At 38.4% G+C, this 22,476-nt stretch overlaps 1 protein-coding gene and 1 long non-coding RNA gene across 12 annotated transcripts in view; one reads left to right on the top strand and one right to left on the bottom strand.

Moving 5' to 3' along the window:
• LOC141508879 (uncharacterized) overlaps positions 1-10,338 on the top strand; it is a 31,098-nt gene extending 20,760 nt beyond the window's left edge. For 2 of the 3 annotated variants that reach the window (XR_012474535.1, XR_012474533.1), the window contains exon 4: positions 954-10,338. This is a non-coding gene — a long non-coding RNA (uncharacterized LOC141508879). The remainder of the gene's footprint in view (positions 1-953) is intronic. The other variant, XR_012474534.1, reaches the window with a different exon arrangement.
• SRSF4 (serine and arginine rich splicing factor 4) overlaps positions 2,044-22,476 on the bottom strand; it is a 33,341-nt gene continuing 12,908 nt past the window's right edge. For 7 of the 9 annotated variants that reach the window (XM_074217911.1, XM_074217909.1, XM_074217912.1 and 4 more), the window contains exons 3-7: positions 14,771-14,913; positions 13,955-14,095; positions 10,093-10,307; positions 7,434-7,523; positions 2,044-7,161 (exon numbers count right to left, since the gene is read on the bottom strand). In XM_074217911.1, the coding sequence (XP_074074012.1) occupies positions 6,321-7,161; positions 7,434-7,523; positions 10,093-10,307; positions 13,955-14,095; positions 14,771-14,815 (1,332 nt within the window). In that variant the 5' untranslated portion in view covers positions 14,816-14,913 and the 3' untranslated portion in view covers positions 2,044-6,320. Of the gene's footprint in view, positions 7,162-7,433; positions 7,524-10,092; positions 10,308-13,954; positions 14,096-14,770; positions 14,914-19,503; positions 22,470-22,476 lie in introns of those variants that run through there. The other 2 variants (XM_074217913.1, XM_074217905.1) reach the window with 2 other exon arrangements.

The following is a 22,476-nucleotide window of genomic DNA, read 5'->3' as shown; positions in this document are numbered from 1 at the left end:
TTTGCTCACCCCCTTTGAAATTTAATTATCAATTATCAACATTTGTTCATCTTGATAATCAACAAACAAGAAATCAAACCCCAACATATGCTGATTTCTGATGTATAAATGCACACACTGAAAACTTAACAATTAGCTCAAGCTCACCCCCTGCCTGCATTCAAATTCTAGCTGATGGATAAGTCAAATAGTTTTTCAAGACTCAGTTATCACAGGTATAAAATGGAGAATTGGGAGTAGACTTCATGGATTCTAGGTCAAAGGTCCCTTTCAGTTATAAATACTCTCAGCTTTTTTTTTAGTTCTTTTTTTTATTTTTGCAAGGCAATGGGGTTAAGTGGCTTGCCTAAGGCCACACAGCTAGGTAATTATTAAGTGTCTGAGACTGGATTTGAACCCAGGTACTCCTGACTCCAGGGCTGGTGCTTTATCCACTGTGCCACCTAGCCACCCCCATTCTCACTATCTCCTCTCTTTGTACCCTCCCTGTATGGAATGTACTTGCTTTTATAGCATCCATTCTTCTCTGATATAAAATACAAGGATAAAGGTAAGGCCTATCATGACCTGCCCCTTAGCTAGTGGCTCCTATTATTGTTTGGTTTGGGTACAGTTGGCATCTCTCTATATGTAAATGTTCTTTTCACTGAAAGAACATAAGGGCCTTTAGCATAGAGGCTCTCATTTTGGTCTTATTAACTTCAACATCCAACACAGTAAACAGTAGTCACTCAATAAATGTTTGTCATGGATTTCATTGTGCAGATGAGCAAAGGGTAAAGACCCACAGTCAAGATTCTCCCCTGGCCCCATCATAGGAACAAACGTATAGAAGAGCAAGAGAACAAGCATTTATTAATCATCTCCTGTGTTTTAGGCACTATGCTAAGCATTTTACAAAGGATTATCCCAGGAATCTTGAGAGTTCTTTGTTCAATCTTGGTACTTTACAGATGAAGAAAATGAGGCCCAGAATGACCAGAATTGACCAAGATCATTGAAGGATTCAGCAACAGAGTATTTTTACACAAAATTGGAGAATTTCCAAATTGGAAGAGATCTCATGGACCATGTGGTTCAACTTGTATCTGTAAAAAGCAATTTCTCTATGGCAAGGGCCTGTTCTCCTCTGCATGAAAACTTTTGATGAAAGGAAGCTATCCAATGGAGGCTTAACTAGAGATGTGATAGTCTGTCATGAATCTTCCCATGATGGGTGGGGGTTTGTTGTCTAAGTAATTGGTGCTGGAAACTGGAGAGACCTCACTGCTTCGAAAGCAGCCAACTTCCAAAGTAATCAATGAAAAAGAATCTGGATTCTTTAACATCAGGAACAATAACATGAAGGAAAAGCTTTGAATGATAAAGGGGACCACCATGACAAATGTCCGCCATGGGCAATTGCTAAAGTGTTGCACTCCCATCATCATTAGCTGGTCATTCTTTGGGAAGAGCTATCACCAGGTGCAGAAAGACAACTTACCAATATTATTGTATCTTGAAAGCAATCTACTTTAAGGCCCAGCTCTCTTATTGGAGGCTCAGCAGACAACTTTTTCATCTGCAATTTGTCTGCTGAGGTCTGCTCCACCTGGTGGAGCCCTGGACTGATAAAAGGTCTTAGTTCTTGGTTCATATCTATCTTCTACTCTGATACACTGTCATAGTTTAGAATGTAAGTTTCTTGAGGGTAGGGCCTGTCTTGATTTTGTCTTTGTAGTCTTAACTCTCATCAGCTGGTGCCTCTGAAAACCCAACTCCAGATTTTGTTCACTCAATGTTTCCATATGTAGGCCTGCACTTTTGTTCCTCTCTCCTGACATCTCCTCAAAGCTTCTGCCTTTTGAAATTATATTCATCCATCAAGGCCTAGCTCACCTCTCCAGGAAGTCTTCCTTGATGCCCCCAACTGAAACACTTTTCTTCTAACCTTTTATAGCAATACATGAGTATGTATTTAGAGTAAATGTTTTTATATCTGTGGTGTATTGAGTCCTGAGCTAGGACATTAAGACACATGTGACTAAGATACATTCCTTGTCCTTAAATTGAGAGTTTAGTAGGGGTGGGCATGAGGAGATAGCTACATAGGACATAAATTCTGCTGTGATGTACAATATTACATAAATGCATTATAAAAGAAAGTAATCTAAGTCTGAGGGTTCACTCAAATGGAAGGAGGCAAGACTTCCTGGAAGGGGTAGCATTTGGGTTAGACTTTGGGAAGAATGCCCAGTTTATAACTCTGGGGGGTCCCAGAGGCAGCAAGATGACACTGGTCTATGCAAAGCCCCAAAATGACAGGCAGGGAACTTGACTTGATGGGCAATAATATTTATGAGCAAAGAAGTAATGACTATGAATACTCATAAGAAAACTTATTTTATTATATAAAAGAAAGGACCAGATGGGAAAGGGTGGAGGTAGGAAGCTCCTATGGAAAGCTAACTTAAAACTCCAGGGGAGTGGCAATGGGAGACCCTACTAGGACAAAGAGGTGGAAAGCGAGGATGGAATGAAATCACCAAGGTCATTTGTTACAAGAGGGGAGGGATGGAGAAACCTTGAAAATGTCCCCAAAGGGCTGAACAAGAGAGACTGAATGGCACGATCCTAGACAGTTAAATAAAAAAAAAAAAAGCAGGCTTAAGGAACCATGATGAGTAAGTTGCATCTTGGATATGTTGAGAGGCAGTGGAAAAAGCTATGGATTTGGTGTTCCTGGAGGTTCTCTGGATCTCCGTTTGCTCATCCATGGAATGAAAGGATTGAACTAGAGTTCTGAAGTTCCTTTGAGCACTAAATCAATGATCATAATATTGGGTACAATGGGAAAAGAAGCAACCTGGTCATGGTTTAAGACCTTGGTTAAGGCTCATGCCCCCATTCCAGGGCAGATCCTGATCGGCAGTTTGTTCCTGCAGATAATGCCTGTCTGAAGCTCATAAATCAAGGCTGAATGTAGTTGAGGAAGGCTGCAACTGTGGGAATGCCCAAGATGGATGAGAAGAGACAGCCAAGGACAGTCACTGAGGGGACATCGTGCTGAGGTCTTGCAAGAGGAGCAACTAGGAGAGAAATAAACAAGGTCCAAAGTAATGGGGCTTCAGAATTTGGAAGAGAGCCAACCTACTTTTTTGTCACTTGGCAAAAATGAGGGTGCTATATGATTACGGACTTCTTTTAACTTTTCTTATTTCACAAGCTTATCTGGTTTTGCTGATGACAAGGTTTATATATTTTAAAGCATTAATTACTGGGAGGAAAGTCAGGAGAGTGTATCTATGAAATTGAGAAAAACTATCCAACCTCTAGGGTGGAGGCCTTGTTGAACAAGAGGAGAGGGAAGTTTCAATAAAGTGGCAATAGGGTGATGTGGAAGTCAGATTTTTTTTATTTTTATTTTAAAATTCTTAACATTTTGTTTCCCAATTATAAACAATAGTAGTATCTACCTATCATTTTTCATAAGGTATTGAATTTTACAATTCCCCCCCTTCTCTCCACCCCCACAGAAGGCTCTGATAGTCTTTACATTGTTTCCATGCCATACTTGATGATAAGAATAAACATAACCCCCCCATGAGAAACCTCAATAGAGAGAGAAAAAAATGTACTTCAGTCTGTGTTCAGATTCCAATGGCTCCATCTCTGGGAAGCCAGATTCTAAGGGAACTGAGAGCAGTTGATAAGAGTAGAGGAAGGTGGATGTGACTTCTCTTTCTTTTAAAATTAGTTACTGATGTTTTGGTTTTACATTACAAACACAGATTATTTCCACTTTGTGAGGTATTTTTGTAACCAAAAAGTAAAACTTGTAAACCTATCAGAAAGTCAATGTAAAATTTCATTTTTTGTTTCTTCCTTAAGGATATGATTTCTCCCTCATCACACTCAATTTGGATCAATGTACAACATGGAAACAATGTGAAAACTGGCAGATTGCTTTCTGTGGGGGGTGGGTGGGAGAGGGAAGTAAGATTGGGGGGAATTGCAGAACTCAAAATCTTTAATAAAAAAAATCCCTGCAAAAAAATTAAAAATTAATTTCATAACAATTATAATTTAAATAAAATAAATTTATTTCCCTCACTCCCACTGAAATGATTGAATTTCTTGTAACAAATGATGATGTACATGTATGCACCTATATGTTACAAACACAGATACAGGCACACATCTCACTCCTAAACCTGTCATGATTGCTGTTGGATAGAATTTCCTCAAGGAGTTGGAGGGTGGGAAAGATAGCTGAATGGATAGAAAGGGTCGAGGATAGGCAGGGGTAATGACACAAAAGGTTTGAAGAATGGAGGAGGGAATCAAAGTGAATTTATTGTAGAGCTCTTTTCCAGGCCTCATTCCACATTATTCCCCTTCATGTACTTCTCTGTGAAATAATTTTGAGATCAGTTTGTTATAGTGGAGATATTTGGAGCCAAAGGGTCATTGGGCAGACACTGACCCTTCTAATTAACTTTTTAAAAAAAAATTTATTTTTTCCAATTATATGCAAAGATAGTTTTCAACATTCATCCTTTTGCAAACTCTAACTTTTCATATTGGGCAAAGTCATTTGACCTACCTAGATCTGCTTCCTCATCTACCAAGAGAGGGAGTGTGAAATCAAATGGTGTGAAGAATGGCCTTGCGGCTGGGGTGGAGAGAGGAGGAGGAAGGGGAGGCAGTGATCAGTTTATACACTATTATAGTGTACAAAAAAAGAGAAGCTGTTCCAATAATCCAGAAGGAGAACATGGTAGTGGCATGGAAGTGAAGGGTTGATGAGACCCTCAAAGCAGAATCCAACCAATTGAATCTGGGGTGATGAGTCCAGGGAGTCTACACCTATCTCCAGGGATGACTTTCTGCTTTGTTCCATCTACATTCTACCACCAACTCTTCAGGTAAGTTGGTTAATTGAAATCCATGGATAAATCATGTTAAGAATTGACATGAGGGGCGGCTAGGTGGTGCAGTGGATAAAACACCGGCCCTGGACTCAGGAGTATCTGAGTTCAAATCTGACCTCAGACACTTCATAATTACCTAGCTGTGTGGCCTTGGGCAAACTACTTAACCCAGTTTGCCTTGCAAAAACTAAAAAATAAAAAAAAAATCGACATGAATTTGAGAGATCATTTGGTCCAACTCATTTTACAGATGAGAAAATCTTTGGACCTTGGTTTTCTTCTTTTTCATTAGTTTTTTCCATATGGAGAATCTAAAGAGATAGATGAATATGAAAATGCTTTGAATGTAAAAAGCAGCAAAGCCAAGAATGGGAAATTGGACTAGATGATCCCCAATAATTCTGAGAACTGTCATTTTCATTCCACCCCTTTCCCCAAGTCCCAGAGATGACTTCTCTTTTTGAATCTTTATTACTACACTTATATGCCTCATAATATAAAACTGTCTATGTGTCACTCCTTGGCTAGATTATAAAGTTTGAGTAAGGAGTAGATAAACTGTATTCATTTTTCTTTGCCATTTATCACTTAGCACAGTAACGTGCATATTGGGTGCTTCAAAAGTATATGACTGAAATGACATGAGTTTTCTCTTGAGAAATTTGGCCAGATTTTGTATTTTGAGTAAGAAATTGAGGCACAGGAGGTCTTGTGGAAATGTAATACGATTTAACCACAATCCAATTTTGTCAAGCAAAAATAGTCTTTATTCAAATTTAATGGAAACAGGGATCACTGTACTTTTGCAAGATGGGGAAAAATAAAATTAAAAAAAATCTTTTTTGTTTTTTTTTTTAATATAAAACAAGAGTATAGTCACAATACCAGAATATGGAACTCTACAGTGGATTTTCTATGGATTACTGCAGGAATCAATTTTCTTGACTGTGCTATTCACAATTTTGTGAAAGTTCAAAAATATGAAACCAAAGTAGTATGAAACTTAAGACTTAGCACTTTCACTAAATGGCATTACATCAAAGGGCATCAATCCAAGGGCAGAAATGGTTGAAGTCATCATATCTAGCTATATCGTCATTCCAGCCTCCAAGCCAGCGGCACCGAGCTCCCTGTCTGTAAGGCCAGGCTGAGGTTGAGGCATCGGGATGGTCTAGTGAGGACTGAGTACTAAAGGACATCTTTCATTCGAGCAGAAAAGCCTGGCCCCAGGAGGCCTCACGGAGAGGGAGCGGGTGCTGAAGTTTCACAATTACAGACACACCATTGGGGAAGTTAAAAATGTACAGCATTGACATGGGTTCTACTTCAATCACTTGTGCTACAGCTACCCAACATGTACAAAAGACTCTTCTCCTGGAGTTCCATCCACCTGTGCTGGCAGCCTCTTTAGGACCTGGAGCGGGATCTAGACCGAGACCTGGAAGGTGATCTAGAGGCAGATCTGGATTTGGACCGGGACCTGGTTTTTGAGGCTGATTTTGATCTGGAACGAGATTCTGATTGAATGTTTGGTTTAGATTTGGAATTGGATCTGGACCTGGACTGGGCTTCCTGGTTTGCCTGCACATCCTCTCCATCACCTTTGCCTTCTTTTGGGCCACCCTCCAGCTTTAGGTGCTCCTTCCCCTTGGACTGGGAACGGGATCTGGACCTAGATCGGGAGTGCTCCGGATCTTCCTTGTTCTTCTTCTTGCTGCTGCTCGTTTTGCTCTCTCGCTTGCTGTGTCTCTTGCTCTTGGAGCTCTTGCTGCGACTACGGCTGCGACTACGGCTACGGCTGCGGCTGCGACTGTGGCTCTCATCCCGGCTCCTCTTCCTTCCTTTCCTCTTGTCCTTGCTCTTGCTCCGGCTGCGACTACGACTCTGCCCTTTGCTCTTGCTCCGGCTCCGGCTCCTAGCCTTGCCCACACTGGTCTCCTGGCTCCTACTCCGACTCACACTGCCCCTCCTCTCCTCCTTCTCTGCTCTCTCTTTGCTTCGACTCCGGCTTCGGCTCTGACTCTTACTCTTATCCTGGCTGGCGCTGCGGCTCTTGGCTTTTCCATCCTCTTCATTGTTCTGGATTTTCTCTTCCGCTTTATCTTTGCTTTTGCTTCGGTCCTTATCTACGCTGCGGCTTCGGCTACGGCTCTTGTCCTCCTTACTTGGGCTTCGGCTCTTCTCCTTTTTGCCTCGACTACGACTCTTACTGCGGCTGCGGCTCTTGCTCCTGGAGTGGGAGCCAGACCTGGAGAGGGGCAAATAGAGTTGTTAGGGATGGGAGGGACTCGACAGTAGAAGGGAACTATAATTTCAAATATACAATTTCAAGGAACATTCAAGTTAATTTCTATGGACCTCCAGCAGAAAGCATCCCTTCTCAAAACCTGACAATTCTATTGGGAACCCCATTCTGAGTCAATATTGATATTATTGGACGGATGGGAAAATTGACCCAAGAGGGGGTGGAAAACTCAATATCAAAAATCAGAGAGAGCAGGTGCTGCTACAGACACCCACCTGGATCGGGACCGACTCTTAGAAGGGCTGCTCTTGCTGCTGCCACTGCGACTTCTGCTTTTACGAGAATGTCTGCTTCGAGAACGAGACCTGAGAAAGAAAAATCAAGCTTTTAGAGCACTTCATGAGGAAAGCAACAAAAGGTTCCTTTGTTGGAGGGCCAGTGAGTCTGTCTGGGCTGGCACCAGAAGCTCCCTCCATCTCTCCTTCTCTCATCACTATTTACTTTTTTTTTTTAAACATGCTTCTGTTTAATGATTCTTGAATTTCACAATGGATAGCCAGGTTCATAAAACCCTGGGATCATGTGCTAAGACCCTACTCAAGACAGAGTTACTGAATTAAATAATTCACTAGAAGACAAAAAATATAAAATAATTTTTATTACTCTTCATTCCTGTAAACCATGGTAGCAATTTCATCTTTAGCCATAAAAGATATCTTACTTTCCTTACTTTTTAAGATGACAATCATGACAAAGCAAGAAAAGGTGGGTGTCTAGTTGTAAACATGGATGGAGGCCAACAGTACTTTCCATAATGCCATCACTACTTTCAAAGCTTCAGAGAAAGAATGAGCAGAACAGCAGCTTAAAACTGATCTGCACAGGATATCAGCAGACTCTCAAGAATGAAATGTTAAGGATACAAAGAAAAAACAATTTCCATGAGAAGGAAAGAGGAACGATTTAAAGAGACAGACGAGGATATAAAAGAAACACACCAATATATTTACAAATGTAAGACAAAGAAAATGGAAGGACAGGCACCAAAGGACAAAAATAAAAGCATGACAAGAGCTGTGTGATGATGATAGCTAATATTTATACAGAGGCTACAGTAGCAGGCACTATATACTAAGCACTGTTTAATACACTAATTACTGTCTCATTTGATCCTCACACCCTTAGAAGGTAGGTGCTTTTATCATTTCCATTTTAAAGATGAGAAAGCTGAGGTAAACAGGGTGAGGTGAGTTATCTGGAGTTACAAAGCTAGGAGGAGTGTCTGATGCTAGCTTTGAACTAAGGTCTTCTCGACTCAGGTCAGCATGCTCTCCAAGTATCACCTAGTTGCCTCTATATGTTAGGAGTGCAAAGTTCACTAAGGTAAGGAAAGTCTAGTAGTTTCCTTTTCTCTAAATAATGAAAGGACCACTACTTGGAGTACACTATTAATGCTATTAAGAAGTATCTATGCCACTCTTAATAAGCCTGACTTTTAACCCCACCCCCTCCATCCCGTGCTGCTGTGACTGCCAGGCCAGAAACCTTTAATATCATTAGAATGGCATAGGGAGATAATGGGAGTCCGCCAACAAGAAGCTAGTGAGCTCAATTTTCATTCTTGGCAAAATTTTTGAACACATACTTAACTAAAAGTTATATATACAATTCACTTAGATTTTTATAGTAAAGAAGGGTCTGCAGACTTGATAAACACTAATGTCGGGTACAAATCTTTGAGTACTTCCCTGGAGACCCCTCAAATTGACCCTGAACCACCAATGATTATGGTATGGATTTTCAGTCACTTCTGCATCCACCTATCATCTCACCATTACCTAGACTTTAATAGATTAGATCTGTGATCACTCCTAGGTCTTCACTAGACTGCCCTAATTATATATTCAAGAACATTTGGCCAAATTTAGTAAGCAAGGAGGAAAGAAGTGTCATGAAACCCTGGAGAAGAGAACATCTAGGAGGAAATGATCAATACCATTACAAATAACATGCAGAGAGGTCAAGAAGAATGAGGATTGAGAAAAGGGCAATCAATTTGGCAATGTAGGCACCTCTGTATGTAGACAGCTTTTCAATGAGTTTAGTTACTAAGAGACATAGAGGACAATGAAAATAGGAACTAAAGACAGGAGAGGGGATCAAAGGTACAAATGACTATATAAGTGAGTGAATGTTTTTTGTTCAATTGTATGATGTTGTGACCCCCCATTTTGATTTGGGGGGGGCAAAAATACTGGAGTGGTTTGCCATTTTTCTTCTCCAGCTCATTTTACAGATGAGAAAACTGATGCAAATGAGGTTAAATTGACTCAGGTCCTCCTGACTTCTCAGATCTAACCATAATTATTGAGGATGAGATAGAAGCTGTGAACCTGGATGAGTGGAAGGACAGTGGACAGTGACTGATGACTACAACAATAATAGGGAAAGTTCTTAAAATTAGGTGAAAGTCATAAGGACTCACAGTTCAGTTGATGCAAACAACTGGAGTTCTCAAACAGTAAACTGGGCTGCCTCAAGATGTTACATTCTGATTCCTTCTTGAGCCAACTAAGAATGACCAACTTTCTTTAGTACAATAGAAAAGGGTTAGATGAGATGATTGAGATCTGAGCTAAAATAACATGACTCTTCCAGGTACACAGGGAAGGCAAATGACTGATCAATTCTACGCTTGTTGGGAAAGGTCCACAAAAGTAAAAGTAACTTAAACCTAGTAAAATTGTTCAATCCCAGGCCTTTCTTTATCTACGTAATCAAAACATTCAAATCTTAAGATTGCTGAGTTTAACACTTATATTTGAACTATGTGAGCAAAAGATCAGTATGACAGGCTTTAGTTGGAGGTTATCAATTCTCTCTTTAAATTAGAAGAAAGTCTATGGGGAGGGAGGGTTTTAGGACTTGAATTACCTTGAGTGACTCCGACTTCTGGAATAGGAACGTCGCCGTCTAGAGCCAGGTCTGTCTTCAACGAGTCTAATTTTTCTGCCATTGACTTCAGTTCCATCCAGTTTTTCAAGAGCTCTTTTCATGTCAGAATAGGACACAAATTCAATTACACCTTCATTTTTGCGCCCTTTGTGAGCATCTGCATATGTTACTTCTCCTGCTTGACGCATATAATCCTAAAGGGAAGAAAAAATTGTTCTGAATGGATCAATTAGGGGAACTTACACTAAAATGAAGAAAGCAACCAGCACATTAGGAAGCAGTAACTGGCTTATTTTATTTTTTTTAATAAAAGCTTTTAAAAAAAGGAGTGAAGCTAAGTCTATAAGTATTTAACTTGCATTTTAAAACAACTTTCTGCATTTTATAGTAATTAATTCTATTTTAATAGAAGGAACATAGTCCAATGCTTTACCATCAAGTTTGCTTAAATTAAGCAATTTTATCATCACTATTTATCTGTAAACTCTAGTCACTTATGCCATTGGTCCAGCACCCTCATTTATAAAAGTCAAGTTGTAATGTTCTGAGACATATATGAGTACTTTAAAAATTAATATCAAGACCAACCTAATCCTATTTTCTCAAATTATTTACTTTTTATTAATTTACAGGGGATAGCTTTTTCTTTGTATGATCAGCATCCTGCACATAATCATGAGGAATCCCTCCACCATTATGTTTTGGGTCCCTTTCTCCCTTCTCCCTCTGTAGTATTTCTCTTGGTGATCTGCTGTCCTTCAGTTCTAATCTCTCTGCTCACTTCTTTGCATCTCCAGATGTCCAGCGGACAACTCAAACTGGACATCCCCCAGATATCTTAAACTCAACAGATCCCAAACTGAACTCATTCTTTTTCACAAGCCTTCCCTCTTCCTGTCATCTTTGATTGCTCACTCTTACAATATTGAATCTATTGTCGAGTTCTATGGATTCTGTGTTGGTGATCTCTCATGTGTCCCCTTCTGACACTGCCATCACTTTGGGGAGGATGACCATCACTTCATGCTCTACTACTGCAAAAGCCTTTTTTGCTACTGGTCTTCCTCCCTCCCTTTAGTCCATCCTTCCACTCAGCTATGAAACTGATCATCCTAAAATACCATGCAGTGCAGGTCTGCAGGTGACTATATATCACTCCTCATTCAACAAACTGCAATGACTCCCTATCATCTCCATCCCGTATGAGGTTCAGAGTTCTTTATAAATTGGGTCCCCCTTCTGTTATACTTTTTTTTAGGTTTTTTTTTTTTGCAAGGCAAATGGGGTTAAGAGGCTTGCCTAAGGCCACACAACTAGGTAATTATTAAGTGTCTGAGACCAGATTTGAACCCAGGTACTCCTGACTCCAAGGCCGGTGCTTTATCCACTATGCCACCTAGCCGCCCTCTGTTATACTTTTTACAACTTACTCCCCCCCCCATATACTCTAGGATCTAGGACATTAGTCATTCCTCAAAAAAGATATTCCTATCTCTGTCTGGACATTTTCACTGGTTATCCTTCACACCTGGAATCCTCTTCCTCCCCCCATCTCTACTGGCATCTCTGACCTCCAAGTCCCAGCTGAAATGTCACTTCTCTAAGAAGGCATTTCCCAAGATGGCTAGCACTCTTTTTTTTTTTTTGATTATTTCCAATGAATACTGTAGACTTTGTCTGTACTGACAATTTGAATGTTTTCATTGCCTCTTCTGCTCCTTGAAAACAGGAACTTTTTTGGTGTTGCTCACTGTAGCACAATGCCTGACACATAGTAGATGCAAGGGTCATTAAATTTTTCTTTAGAAAAATATTCTTATTACTAGAAATCACAGGAGAAATTCCAATGGTTTAAATGTCTAAGAATCCAGACAACCAGGTGGCACAATGGATAGAGCACCAGCCCTGAAGTCAGGAGGACCTGAGTTCAAATCCGACTTAAGACACTTAATTACCTAGCTTGGGCAAGTCACTTAACCCCACTGCCTTGCAAAAACCTAAATGAATGAATGAATAAGAATCACAGAACCAACAAAGACTATGTTCTGTTAGGCACTGCCCTGGTCACAGACTTTCTCAGTCAGATTCTGAAGTTCAGTCCCCTCCTTTCTCTGCCCCCCACCCCAAGGGATCCCTACCTCACTCATCTATCTCCCTCCCTTATCAGATCCCTCTGGTGCCTTCACTGCCTCTAAAGGAGGGCATGTCTCAGTGAGCACCTTCAGGGCCCACATCGTGCATCTTTTAGTGCAATAATAACAATGAACATGTGTCTTCCACAGCTCTGGAAGGCAGGTGCTGTCACTTCATTTTATAGTTGAAAAAACGGAGAATGAGATGGAGTTAATGAAGACCAGTGTAGTTAAGGGACCTGGGGAGGGACCTTACTTGGAGCTTCCTCACCCTGGGCTCAGTACTCTATTCACTGTCATACTTCCTTTGTCAGGGCTTGCTGAAAGAATTAATGATGTCTTCTTTCTTAAGTATAAACCCTAATTCTCATAACAAGAATAAGGAAATATTTATGTGTTCAATCAATCTGACAAGATTCACTTTCCATGATGCCCCCAATCACCATCTGCTACACTGAGGCCCTTTAGCTCAGTGCATCGGGCAGCATGGTACCTGGAGCTGACCTGCCATTAAGAAAGGTCTTCTGCTACAGTCAGTTAAGAACAAGGATACCCAAGATAACTCTCCTATTCCTCATCATTCAAAGCTACCTCTAGTTTAAAAAAGTGAGAAGTGACTAACTCAGAGCTTTAGATATTAAGGTTGTCAGCTCTAAAATTCTTTCAGCCAAACATTTCAGGAATAAAATACACAGATGAAACTTTCAAAAGCAGGTTAATTATCTACTCTTTTTTTTTGCAAGGCAATGGGGTTAAGTGGCTTGCCCAAGGCCACACAGCTAGGTAATTATTAAGTGTCTGAGGCTGGATTTGAACTCAGGTACTCCTGACTCCAAGGCCAGTGCTGTAATCCACTGTTCCACCTAGCCGACCCTCAATTACCTACTTTTGCCAAATGAATATTGAAAATATTACATTTAGTAGGGTATAAGATAAGAATTATCCCTCTAAGCTTAACTCTAAGATGCTGATGGTAGTTTTACTCTGAAAAGAAATACATTAATACCTCATTTGTCACTAAAAAAGAGCCAAATATATCTTGGAGCTTACTAGAGATGAGGGTTAAAGTACCATACTGTTTTCAATTCTAGGGTGAATATGGACATGAGGATGCTATTAATGTTGTGACAAGTTGTCTTTCTACCATTAGCTGTTATTTCATTAGAGGAATCTCAAAGGCTTTGAAGTAATATTGATAAATTTGGAGGGTTATGGACCTAACCAAGCTTACTATAGAAAATATCACAAATCAACACTGTTTTCCAACAATATCATTAATACATTCCAACTAAATCTCAAGAGGCAGCAAAGTAGATAGAAAGTTGTGCATGGAGTCAGAAAAACTTGGGTTCAAGCTTTGTCATAAATTGGCTGTGAGATCACCAGCAAACTACCCCTCTCAGGGTCTTGGCAACTTTCTCAAACTCTTAGTTGCAGCTAAGCCAATGATCTGCATCCATGACAGCAATTTCTGTACCAAGAGATTTACTACAATGATGACAGGCAAACTGGTCCAAACAACCAAACTGAATTTACCATATTATTGCAAAGACGTAGTATCCACTGAAACTGAATGGTCAATGATTCTCTAAGCAGACAACCACGTCTAATGATGTATTTCTTCTGTATAATCAATTTAATCCTCACTAGGGGCCTGCACATGTCCCCACCCTTCCCAACCTGTTACAGAGTATTCATGGTTCTCAAACCTTTAAATCTTGCCAACTGCAGCGGCTGGACAGATTTTCCACAATCAATCTGTATTCTGTACGGGTTGGAGGACCATATTTATCTCTTCCACTTCTTCTATAACCATATCCACCTTTGGGAGGTTGAAGCAGATACCAATACTTCAGTTGTGGAATAGGAAAAAATGGCTTAGTAGACATCTCATATAAATTAGATTTACCCTTATTCCCACCCAGTACAAACTTTTTTTTATTTAAAGAAAAAAAGCAAACTATATGGAAGCATTTATTAATGTTTAAAATTTACACACATATTTTATAAAAAATAACATTCAAATCACTCAATAACTTACTTGATTAGGGTTTTCTAACATGAAAAAAGATTTTCAGGCACTTAGTTCAGTTTGATCTCATCTGTGTCTAACCCATGGGATCCTCAGCACCCAGGTCTAATAGGAATAGGTTTTTTGGGTCAGCCAAGGGCCATAATGGTCAAAGAGCCTCATGGAAAGGCAGGGCCAGCAAATGGAACAGGCACTCATCTTAGCCTTAAAGGAGTTTTTTAATTAAAACATTGAGGTCTTTGTTTTAAATAATCATATTACAAAAAACATTATTCAAAATATTTACAAATTAACACAAATGTTCCACTCATTTAAATAAGGATCAAAATTAAACGGAAACATTAACAGACGTACTTAAGTTTCCAAATCTAAGTTTACTTTTAAAATATTAATTATTCATAACTTAGGCATTATAACAACTTACTAATACAATTAAATAATATAATTTCTAGTAACGAAGTTGAATAAATAACAAATACAAATTAATGCTTACTGCGTCCAGAACCATAGCTGCCATCTCGACGGGGACCCCGGGCATGCTCAACTATTACTCGCTCTCCACAGAGGTCTTTGCCATTCAGTTCATAAACTGCATCATCTGCATCACGGAGGTCATCAAATTCAACAAAACCATACCTGAAAGAGAAGTCAGAATCACAATTGGGGTGGGGGGGTTGGGCTCACAGCAACATACAACTTCACAGTTATCAAAGGCAACAAAGCTTCATGCTCTAGTAGGAGTTAAATCTACCTTGCAAACTAACAGTAAGTTAGAGTTGCCTGTAGTACTTAGCAAGGCAACATTATGGCCCAAAGAAACTGCAAAAAAGGTGTAGGGGTTCTCAAAGGATATAAGAGAAAAAGACCAGAAATAAGAAATCCTTACATAAAAATGGATAATCCTTTCTGCTGGGTCAGACAGGATAATTACTATATTTTCAATATATCATAAGTTTCCCCCTTCAATGTCAAAGTAAAAATCTGGTGTGGGGGAGGGGGGCAGCAATCAGACCTAAATTTAGACCCTAGTTGAAATTTAATTTTATGTTCTGGGATGTTGAGCTAAAAAAATTCATGACTAACTTCTACTGTATACCAGTAGAACCCATACAATCTTTAAAATCTGTGCTTTTCTCCCACTAAAGAAAAAAAAACGAAAAAGTTTGATAATAAAAAATAGTTGATGTTTGGAGAGAGACAGCATGGTATAATGAAAAATGCACAAGATCTGTGAATTGATTCAGACAATTATTTACTAGATGTATATCCCTGGTCAAGTCACTTAAAACTTTGTACCTCAGTTTTTTTTTTATCTGCAAAACAGGAATAATCACATCTGCACTAACCACCTCACAGGATTAGGGGAAAATTATTTTATAAAATCCTAAAGTGCACAGAAATTTGAAATTTAGTCGGAGCTGTACAATTCTTTGTAGGATTACGAGTTCTATTTTCTAATTTTAAAATAAGAACTTTAGATTGGCTGGTTTTCTTTTAAATACTCATGTAATTGTTTAGGTTTGTTTCTAGAAGCCTTGTTGGGGAACCTTCCAGTGAAAAGCTTGATGTCAAATGCACAAGTGTGCACGCACACACATATACACACGCGCACACACACGCATGCACACATGTGCACAAAAGTAAACAAAAAAATCACTAAATAAATGTTAGACAAGTTAAAATTTATGTAAATCTAAGTGCACAAAATCTCAGGTACTTAAAAAAACTAATACATTTCAGGTATCCCTTATTATTCACAATCATGCTAACATTGCTAGTGACCTTATATCTCAGTTTGATAAACTACTGATTGTAACAATCACATTAAGTGGAAAAGAATGCTACAAATATTAGTTCTGAGGGACTTTGAAACTCAAACCACTATGTGATACTTTGTATTTAGAGGTAGACTTTTAGATCTGGAGCTTCACTCTCACTGGCTGTGGGACATGAACAAGTAAGTAACTGCACTTCTTTTGAGTCTCTGTATCTTCCCTGTTCTGCCCATTCAGAGGGTTGTGAGAAAGTGATGGAAAGGCACAAAGCTCTAAATATCAGTGCCTGTTCTTGTCATTATTTCTTTGCATTTCTATCTCCAGTATCTAATACAATTCCTGGCACACAAAAGGCACTTAATAAATACTTGCTGCTTGACTTTATAATGCCTTCAAGCTATAGTTCCATGACTGAATTGCTTTTAAATAACCTCTTCCCTGAGTTTTACCTAGCTTTTAAAAATAAGATGCTTTTAAAGATGCTAAATTCACTGATTCCCCCCCCCTTTAAAATATCTCAAAAGTCCTTCGAAGTGATAGTTCTGTTAACTATGCTAGAATACTCTGTAGCTATTTAATGTCAGATTTTTTTCAATGTTGGGTTTGCTGATTTATTTCCTCTTGCTTTCTAAAAAAAATTCTTTGTTGCAAGGAATAATTCTTGGGGGAGGGAAGACATTATCCTTTTGATGTAAAACGAAAGACAAGAGATTTTTTAATTGACTGTTAAGTTAAAAAAAAGAATAAAGCATAGCTATCAAATGCTGGAATATCCTTTATATGTAATTTATAGCAGTATAAGCTTCTTTGAAGTTCACTGTCTCCAACTACATTTTAAAAACCATTTATAATGGCTATTCCAGATATTCACAATTTATGGGGGCAGCTAGGTGGCGCAGTGGAACACTGGCCCTGGAGTCAGGAGTGCCTGAGTTCAAATCCAGCCTCAGACACTTAATAATAATTACCTATCTACGTGGCCTTGGGCAAGCCACTTAACTAAAAAACAAAACAAAACAAAACACAATTTGTGAACCCCTAAAGCAGAGCTTCTTAAACTTTTTTTGTATCATGGACTACCCATGAGTAGTCTGGTGGAGTCTACAGAATCACTTAGAATAATGTGGGAATTACAAAGTAAACAAAATGTACTGTAACAGTTATCAAAATATTTTTTTAAAAAACAAACTAAAACAAAACAACTCATGGATCCCAGGTTAAGAATCTCTGTTTTGGGGCAGTTGGTTGGTACAGTGGATAAAGCACCTGTCCTGGAGACAGGAGGACCTGAGTTCAAATGTGGTCTCAGACACTTAATATTACCTAGCTGTGTGACAAGTCACTTAACCCCATTCATTGCCTTGCAAAAAAAAAAATCTGTTTTAAAGCATTACTTCACATATCTTTAGCCTATACTGTTAAAAAAGACTAGCAGATGTGATTACTGGCCTATTCACTGCCTAAGCTCTTTGAAGATTATGGCAAAAAGTAGAGATATTATAGGACACAGGACAAATGTGAAGGTTAAAAGAGAGAGAGATTACAGTCTGCAAATCATAAGCCAAAGAGCTTGATTTGAATTCCTGGAAAGATTCTAGAATTACTAAAGGAATAGTTAATGAATACCCAGAAAAGAAGGTGGAGATATAGTATGGTGTCATCAAGAACAGGTCAGGCCAGACAAACCTAATTTCCTTTTTGACAGTACCAGTAGAATACTAAATCAGGGCAATGCTGTATACATTTCAGTTACTTAGATCTTAGCAAGCATCTCATGCTATTCTTATAGACCAGATGAAGAAAGGTGAGTTATGTTAAAATTAAGTAGATGCAGATCTGTTTGAATGGACAGCCCCTCAAAGTGTTAATTAATATTTCAGGGTCAATTTGGGATGGTTTTCTAGTAAACTATTTCAGTCATTTGTACTTGTCCCTATGTTGTTTAATATTTTAATCAGTAATTTAAAGACATCAAATATGAAAGGAACAAGCACATGAGATGTCAAAGTCATGATTTAAATAGATCTTAATAGGCTAAAACACTGAACCTAATTTAATAACAAATTCTTAAACAAATTCTTACTTGAGTTAAGAGGGGGTATATGTGGCTTTATAACACTTGCTTGCTATCATATTTAGGAAGGACACTGATAAACTACAGCTTATCCAGAGTAAGGCAAGGTAACCAGGATGATGAAGTGCTTTATGAATATTCTGTGAGGACTAAGTGAAAGAACTAGGGGTGTTTAGCTTGGTGAAGATAAGATTGGAAAGAATAGATGGGGGGAGCCTGAGAGAGATTCAAGAGATTTTCAAAATCTCGAAGGGCTGATTGTTTTACACTTGGCTCCAGGAATTAGAACAAGGAGCAATTAAAATACCATGGAGCAGAGATTGCAAATTAGAGGTGCCCTGATATAGTACAGGCTGTCTTGGGAGGTAGAGATTTTAAGCCCAGATTCATTGTTGCTTGGTTATATACAAGTCTCTGTATGGGCTAAACTATTTGGACTCCAAGGTCCTTTCCAATTCTGAAATCCTGTATTTTTGTGACTCTTAAGAGGATATGCATTCTGCTGCATTTGACAAAGCAAGTTATGTTTAGTACAGTTACCACAATGAAATGTGATCTTCAAGTCACTTAATTAAATAAACCTAGGAAAATTTATCAACATTTAATTATGAGCTTCCATGAACCCTCAGTTATCATTTCTTAGTCAATTCCACTAAAATTATAGGCATACCCTGTTTACCCTGTATGACTGAGTCATACAATACTATTATCTCTGAAGATTTAAAATAGTGAGTTACCCAAAGGGCAATGGAAAGGTGCATGGAGAGTACATGACTTGGCTGGAACATATTCTCAAATGAAGAATTTTATGGGACAAATGGCATAAAGGATATTGCCAGAAAGACTGATGACCTGAAAAGAATGCAGGTTAGTTACACATCTGGAGCAAGGTATAACTGAGGGAAATGAAAAGTCCAGGGCTAAGAGTACATATTGCCAGGAGATCCAAAGGAAGACCTAGGTTCACAAAGGGTAGGTCTCTGTGGTGAACTTAGAGGATAATTTGAACAAGTCATAAGATGAGAAGGTAAGAATGGACTGCAGGATCTGGCTTCCTGAAGGGGCCACCCATACTGAGGAGATCAGAGATGTTTCAATGTCCTATTATTTAACTTCATCAAGTGGTTTTGCAAAAGCAATCTATCTTCTATTTGATTTCCTGTATAATAATACTTTACATACATACATATAAGCACTGTTTCCTCATTTGCTCATTAGGACTTGTCATTGGTTATCACAGGATGCTATCACAATATTATCTAGTTGTGGGTGCCAACTTGAGCTCATAGCAACCATTCTCCGACACAATGTCAGTGTGGTGTTTTCCGTATTTATGAAGTTAACAATTCTGTTCATATATACATATATGTCATATACCTTAAAAAAGAAAACTTCCTGTTACTTTTCTGGACTCAGTTGCCTCGTTTGTAAGGTTAAGCTTTAACTAGTCCAATCCTTTCATTTTACAGATGAGCAAACTGAGGTCTACAGGATGTTGCTTGCCCAAGGCTGGAGCTGGAACTTGAAAAATTGAAATACTTTCCATTATATCATGCTGCCTTTCCCTCTGACTTCAAAATTAAAACTATTTCATTAGAACATTACCTTAAGAAAAATCCCCCAGGTTTTTTCAAATCAGGTATCATGGCATTAAGGGTCACTGTAAGCATGGTCCCAAGTTATAACATGTAAGCAACAAACTGTACTAATTCTTTAAAAAGCTGATGCTTTAATCGCATCTAGAAGGTAATGCATTTTCTATAACTCCAGAACATCTTGAGTTCAAGTACCCCAATTCTCCTGAAGAAAACCCAAAAGATCTTTTCTGAAAAGCAAATGATAAACTGGCAAATAAAATAATTAGGTTTCTCTAATACTTCCAGGACCTGGATTTTAATCAGTGTATCTTTTCCATCTCATCTAATCACTAGACCTTTTATAGTTTAGTAGCTAGCATTTAAGAGTTAATGTGGCCAACTGTGCTAAGGCTCTCCAAATTTAGCTCAGCTGGACTTTTAGACAAGAGACCTGTTAGATTGGTAGTATGTACACATGAATTTTCTCTACCCTAATTAGCAGAGATAGCTTTTATGAAGAAAAGCACTCTTATGGAGTTGATTTCCTGCACAAAGTTTTCTAGCTGCAACTTAGAAAAACTGACTTTAATTTCCTCACAAGGTTTGGCTGTGGCAATCAAATTGAGGCTACATACATGTTATCTGTTACTATGATATCTCTGAATTTGTCTCTTCTTCATTTTCTAGAGACTACTGACAGCGTACCCCTTAATGTTCAGATATTAATTTAACTTTGCTATTGTTAGGAAAGGGCCCAGTCAGAAGCCCCCCAACTCTAAAAGTCTGTATCAGTCATGCTGATAGCAGCATTCCACCTGTGACTGACTTAGGTGCCAAATTTCATTAAGGTTTAATTTAGTGCAGGTAGTTATATTTTTAAAATATTAATAAAAATACAGGAAGTTAGAAAGACTGAAATTTGAATCCTCTGATACTCATTACTGATGATATATGGCCAAATCACTTTATTTTCTCTGTGTAAAATGGGAATGAGTACCTGTCTCACAAGGTTGGCATAAAATATAAATGACGCGTCCCAAAAGTCATGGTAAAGTTTTAAGCTATTAAGGCTTAAAAGTTAAAAGAAAAAAAAGGCTTTTTGCAAGCTTTAAAGTGTTGTTTAGTTAATTGTATTATCACTGCCAGCTGGCACAACCAAGTGCCTGCCTTGATACCATTACTGAGGTCAATTTAGTTTGTTTCAATTTATTTAGCAAGCTAACAAAAGTTATTTCTGTGCTTGTATGGATAGCTTTTAGAGAAAGAAACACTGTAATTCATTTTTTAAGTAGAACCATACTTTCACAAATAGGATGGGAAAAGCTTCTGAGAACTCTTTTGTTCTGAGGACAAAAAAAAGAAAAAGAAAAGTCACCAAAAAAAAACTTTTAAAAAACTTGCTTGCAGAGAACTTTATTTATTCAGAGTCTTTTAAAGGATAATGCTCCAAATTTTTTTTTGAGTCCAGTGAATGTATCCAGATACTAGAGACTCGTGCCTCAGATTAAACTGAATTTAACATGTTCCAAGTTGTCAGTATGGAAGCCAATTTCTCCTTCATTAGCTGTTCTCTATTTTCTAGGAATAAGAGACCTACTATGCTCCTTTTGAAGTCTTATATAATGTTGGAAAAAGAAGAGGGATTTAATTTTAAGAGCTGTTTGGTCTTTAAATTAGAACAGAGAGCCTGAGGACAGAAACAAATACATATTAAAAAAAATTCAAAAGAAACATCTGGTACCCCCTATGAATACCTTCCATAATAAGCAAACCAAACTGGAAATTGCTTTAATCTACCTGCAGACAATGAATCTCCTCTGTTCTCTAAGAACAAAAGTCAGTCCTCTTTCCATTAAGAAGAGGTAGTGGGATGCAGGAAGATCATGGCTGTAAGACAAACTATGAAACTCTACTAAGGGAGGGACTATCCTGAAACCCCTCCTCCCCAAACCTTTCAGAAAGGACAGAGAACATGGCTTAATTGCTGAACCTGGGCAGCATGATTTAGTGGAGACAGAAGTAAAGGCTCTAAATCTGCCTCAGAAGTCATCTTGCCTAACATCTAACTTAATAGTAATTTCCTCCACAAACTCATAGAGCCTCAGCCTGAAAACGTCTAGTGAAGAGTAACTACTACCTCTCAAAGCAGCTTCCTAATTTGTAAATTGAATGCTTCATAGGGTTGTTGTGAGAAAAACATTTTGTAAGCCACAAAGCATTATCTAAATTTGAGGTATTTTCAATTGGATAGCATTACTTTGTCTTCAAAGATTCTATCACTATCCTGTCCCAAACATACGCTGGAAAATTTGAATAAATGGAGGGATATCCATAACCATTATCTATCTCTAGTCTCCTACAAATATTTAATACCATGGATTTTCAATATGTCATTTGTATACTAAAGACAGGCATTTGGAACTGATAAGTTTTCCTTTCTGGTCTTCAACATTATAAAAACCTTGCCAGTGAATCATAATTCTCTCACTGAGCTTTTAATAACTTTTTTTGGGGGGGGGTCTCAGCCAGAATTATGAAGCACTGGTAATAGAATGATTTTTTTAAAAAAAAAACCACCAAATAAAAACAAACCAAAGTGCTTCAAAGGCTAACTAGTTTACTAACCTAACAACTATTAACTAAGTTCTTATTGTAGCTTAGTAGTCTTTTTCTGATTCCAAATGTCTTCATCTAAAAGCTGTAAAATCAATGGGCCTTGTCCTTTTCCTTGTATGCAAAAAACACTACTTGAAGAACATGATACAGAGGTTCT

Source organism: Macrotis lagotis, chromosome 1 (genome assembly GCF_037893015.1).
Source record: "Macrotis lagotis isolate mMagLag1 chromosome 1, bilby.v1.9.chrom.fasta, whole genome shotgun sequence".
Taxonomy (NCBI): domain Eukaryota; kingdom Metazoa; phylum Chordata; class Mammalia; order Peramelemorphia; family Peramelidae; genus Macrotis; species Macrotis lagotis.
Note: the sequence above shows the minus strand (reverse complement) of the source record. Positions and strands in the feature narration are given on the sequence as shown.